The 4,282-nt window shown below is 61.6% G+C and overlaps 1 protein-coding gene across 1 annotated transcript in view; it reads left to right on the top strand.

The window, feature by feature from the left end:
- SH2D4B (SH2 domain containing 4B) overlaps window positions 1-4,282 on the top strand; it is a 37,736-nt gene that overhangs the window by 28,469 nt on the left and 4,985 nt on the right. Inside the window, exon 6 of the mRNA XM_006163727.2 lies at window positions 2,679-2,803. Within this exon, the coding sequence (XP_006163789.1) occupies window positions 2,679-2,803 (125 nt within the window). The remainder of the gene's footprint in view (window positions 1-2,678; window positions 2,804-4,282) is intronic.

Genomic DNA, 4,282 nt, shown 5'->3' with positions numbered 1-4,282 from the left:
GAGCCCCCCCCCCCCCCCCCGCCCCCAGGGTTCTGGGCACAAACACACTTGCCAGGCGTGTTTCCAACTGCCAGGTCTGGGACTCGAACCATGGTTAACTATTTGGGAGTCCAGTGCCCCACCTGCCAAGCCCCTGCAGGCCCGAAACCGTTTACTAAGGAGAGGGAGTGTGGGTGCACATGGGCCGCTGTTCCTGCCCGCCTGCTCGCCCCTGTGTCTTTGTGCGGTCGGTCTCTTCTCCATCAATTTTTAGGCTCACCTTAAATGTTAGGAAGAGGATCCCTTAGTCTATAATTAATATTTTTTTGACTCATGTGATATGATTTTCTGTCATGCAGACTATTCTTGATTTTTATGAGGTCAAATCTGTTAGGATTCCTGGGCAGGGAGGAGAGGCTTCTCTGCCTCTGCATTTTCATTTTATTTCTTTTTCCTTTTCCTTTTTCTTTCTTTCTTTTTTTTGGGGGAGGGGGAGAGGTTTTTGCTATAGGGCATACACTCGCCAGAAAGACAGAGACAGAGAGACAGAAAGCGAGAAATCACCCCCGGGAGGATGGCCACCCTGCAATCCCTTCTCCATTCTCCTCTCGGGATCTTGGGCACGCACACACACACGCCCGGCGTGAGTTTAAGCCACCAGGTCCAGGATGTGAACCGCGATTTGACAACATGGGAGTCCAGTGACACAGCCATTAGGCCAGCTGCTGGTCCCGCCTCTGCGTTTTCAAAGAAGCCTGTGTTTGCCACCTGGATTCACATGAGGGTGCTGCAGGGATGGAAGGAAGGGAGCAAGCAGCCTGACTCATCTGACTTGAGGGACAGGAGGGAGGGGGCTCGGGCACGAGCCTGGGGTACAGCAGGGAGGGGCCTGGGCACAGAGCGTGGGGGGCTGGAAACCGTGCAGGCTCTGCACCCTCCATGGCCGCCCAGGACAGGTACCGGGGCCTCCCCACTCTCAGCTCCGTGCTCTGGCTGGCCATCACACAGTGACGAGGGGACCTACAGGGTGGTGGCCGGTGGCCTTCAGAGTGCCATCTAGCATTTCTGTTCTGGGGAGTCAAATTCCCTGTTTAGAAACATTCCGGTTCAGAAAGACCAGGCGAGTGAGCGGCTTGCTGTCTGACCTCTCCTTTCAGGACGGTGCGTCCCAGAGAGGAGAGGTCCCAGCACAGGCGCTCCACGGACGGAGTGCAGAGCGATGTGGGGCAGGGCTCTGCTTGCCCAGGAGGAAAGGCGCCCGGTTGCTGAGCAGGGAAGGAGGCCCCAGGAGGACCGGCTGGGGATGAGCAGGGCCGGTGGTCGCGTCGTCTGTCCCAGTAGCCTGGAGAGGCCGTGGGGCAGACGGGGTTTGGACAGCCTGGCGTGGGGCTCCCAGGGCATGATGTAGACGCCCTTCTGTCTCTCTCTCAGAGTCTCTGCTAAAACCTGCAGTGTGCTGCACACACGTGCGTGTGTGCGCCTGCGTGTGCATGTGTGTGCGTGTAGACCCATCTCAGGGCTGTAAAGACAAACCGAGGGGGCTGCTCGTCTGGGCTCGCGAGTTGGGCTGAGCTGCAGGCCCAGGTGCTGGTGCAGGGCACGCTCAGCTCCTCCATCTAGTGGAGACGAGGACAGTGGCGATGGTAAGTGTCACGCTGTTAGGGTGACAGGGTGACGTGGGAACGTACCGGGCTCTTGCAGCTCAGCGGGGTGGGACATCTCCGCTGCGTGAATTAACGCGGACCATCTGGCTGCACTGACTGTGGGCAGCGTGGTATTCCGCGGTGGGTACCGTGGAGCTCCGTCCGTGCTGTTTCGGTGCAGCCGGAAAGTGGTCTGAGTAGCCGGGTCACGTGTGCAGTCCGTGGGTGATGAATGTGTGAGCACTGTGACTCCACCCCTGTGAGAACACGGACGAGAACCCCACCGCTCCCTGAACTCTTCGTGTGCCTCTCCTGGGCCCTGCCTGGCCCGTGTCCTTGTCCCACGGACCCTTGTGCATAGCTGGCCAGGCCTTGCATCCCTCCTCTCTCCCTGTGGTCTGCCCAGTTTTCTGAGTTCTTGCACGGGCGAGCTCAGGCTCAAATCAAATCCTGGACTTGTCTCTGTCCACTCGTCTCTGTCCCAATTCTGCTGGTGCCAGCCCGCAGCGCAGTGGGTGGGCAGGTCCCACGTGGCCAATTGTGGTTCGAGTCCTGCAGTTGACCTGAAATCTCGCTGGGTGTGTGTGTGTGCCCAGGTCCTGCCGGGGGACAGATGGACGCAGAACCGCGGTGCGGCCACGCCCCACGCGGAGCGCTCTCAGGCGAGGATGACGACAGATAGAAATGTACCGGGAAGGGCAGCGTCTCCCAAGGGGGCATCGAGGGCAGGGGCACGACAGGCATGTGTGGGTGGCCTGCTGCAGCCCGGTAGGGCCTTGGTCAGCGAGGCTGGCATGTCCACACTAGCGATTCCCAAGGACTTCTGTCCTCCTGTCCCTCCAAACCATGTGGCTCTTTCTGAAGCCAGTGACAGCACCTTCCTTCCGGCACGGGCCCTGACAGCTGGGGCAGTGCAGTGTGCCCAGCCTCAAGAGCCTGGCTCGTGGCCTTCTCACGCATGAATGCGGCGTGGGCTCGCCACTCTCTTACCCTCCCTCTCTCTCACCCGCACTCCCTGCCGCGCCACCCCTCCCTCCTGCCCCTGCCCCCCAGCAGGACGTGGGAGCGCCCCCTGCGTCCCGTCTCCAGGGAGGCCATCGTCCGCTGGTTCAAAGAGGAGCAGCTGCCACGCAGGGCTGGCTTCGAGAGGAGCACCAGGGCCATCGCCCCCTGGTTCCACGGTAGGACCACACTTTGCTCTAGGGCCATTCCACGGCTTGGCCTCTCTGGGTCCCCAGGGGCTGCTAGGTCAGGGTAGAAGACTTGGACTCCACGTTGCCCCCACTCCACACAGCTCTGAGCAGGAGACCTGGAGGCTGGACGTGCACCCTCCACACCTCAGGGAAGGGACAAGGATGGCTCCCTCCCACCCTCACCATGCAGCCTCTCGAGCCTCCTGGGCTCTGCAGAGGCATCTTCTCAAACCATTAGGACAGTGTCCTTGGCAGGCTGGAGCTGCTAGTTCGGCCTGGGCCCACTGCCGTGTGCAGAGTCGACAGTGGGCTCAGTCGGAACCACCGCCCATGTACACACGCCTGGCGTGCTTCTCCAGCTTCCGGGTCCAGGCTGCAGACTGTGTGATTAGCCCCCAGAATGTGGACACAGTGCCAGGGACATCTAGGGTGTGGACGCAGTGCGAGGGAGCTCTGGGCTGTGGACACAGTGCAGAGACCCCTGGGGTGTGGACACGGTGCAGGGGCTTCTGGGGTGTGGACAGAGCGCAGGGACCTCCAGGGTGTGGACACGGTGCCAGGGAGCTCTAGAATGTGGGTCAGGCACCAAAGTCCCCATGAGGCAGGTCGTTGCTGAAGAAATGGGTGAGGAGCGTGGAAGGACGGTGAGCCTTGCTGCAAGGGAGGTGTGTGGGCGTCTCGAGTGTTTAGACCACGGCTGGTGTGCGAGAGGCCCCCTCTGGCTCTGGGATCACATGCACACACACCCAATGTTCTCCTCCTGTTGATGAAGCGAGGTGTCCTGTGAGGGCCCGGCCTGCTCTGCAAGGCCTCCTCTGTCTCCTGCTTAGCGCTGCCCAAATGGCGTCCTCCCAGGCTTGACTGAGTCTCCAGGGTTGGTTTAGTCTCCCAGGGTTGGTTTAGTCTTTCAGGGTTGGTTTAGTTGCCTGGGCTTGGTTTAGTCTCCTGTTGTTGGCCTAGTTCTCCTGGGGTTGGCTTAGTTTCCCAGGGCACCAGGTGGGCAGGGTGCACCAGGGCTGACAGGAAGTGCCCGGGTGCCAGGTGGGCAGCATGCACCAGGGCTGACAGGAAGCGCCCGGGTGCCAGGTGGACAGGGTGCACCAGGGCTGACAGGAAGCATCTGGGCGCCAGGTGGGCAGGGTGCACCAGGGCTGACAGGAGGTGCCCGGGCGCCAGGTGGGCAGCGTGCACCAGGGCTGACAGGAAGCGCCCGGGCGCCAGGTGGGCAGGGTGCACCAGGTGCACCGTGCTGTCTTCTCCTCTCCCCACGGTGACGGACACTGGGAGCCAGCCTCCTCACGGCCGTTCACTGTTCGGAATTACTTCGGATTCTCTGGCTGGGCAGCTGTCGGGTCCTTTCCTCGTGCTGGGCCCGGCAGTGCTACAGCTCGGGCCCCACACCGCCCTCGCACACCTGTCTAATGCGGCAGGGCAGCCCCTCCGAGCCTGCCCACGCCCCGCGCCCCA

This window comes from Tupaia chinensis, unplaced genomic scaffold (assembly GCF_000334495.1).
Source record: "Tupaia chinensis unplaced genomic scaffold, TupChi_1.0 Scaffold142854_1, whole genome shotgun sequence".
NCBI classification, from domain to species: domain Eukaryota; kingdom Metazoa; phylum Chordata; class Mammalia; order Scandentia; family Tupaiidae; genus Tupaia; species Tupaia belangeri.
The sequence above is the reverse complement of the archived record's forward strand: the minus strand, read 5'-3'. Positions and strand labels throughout refer to the sequence as shown.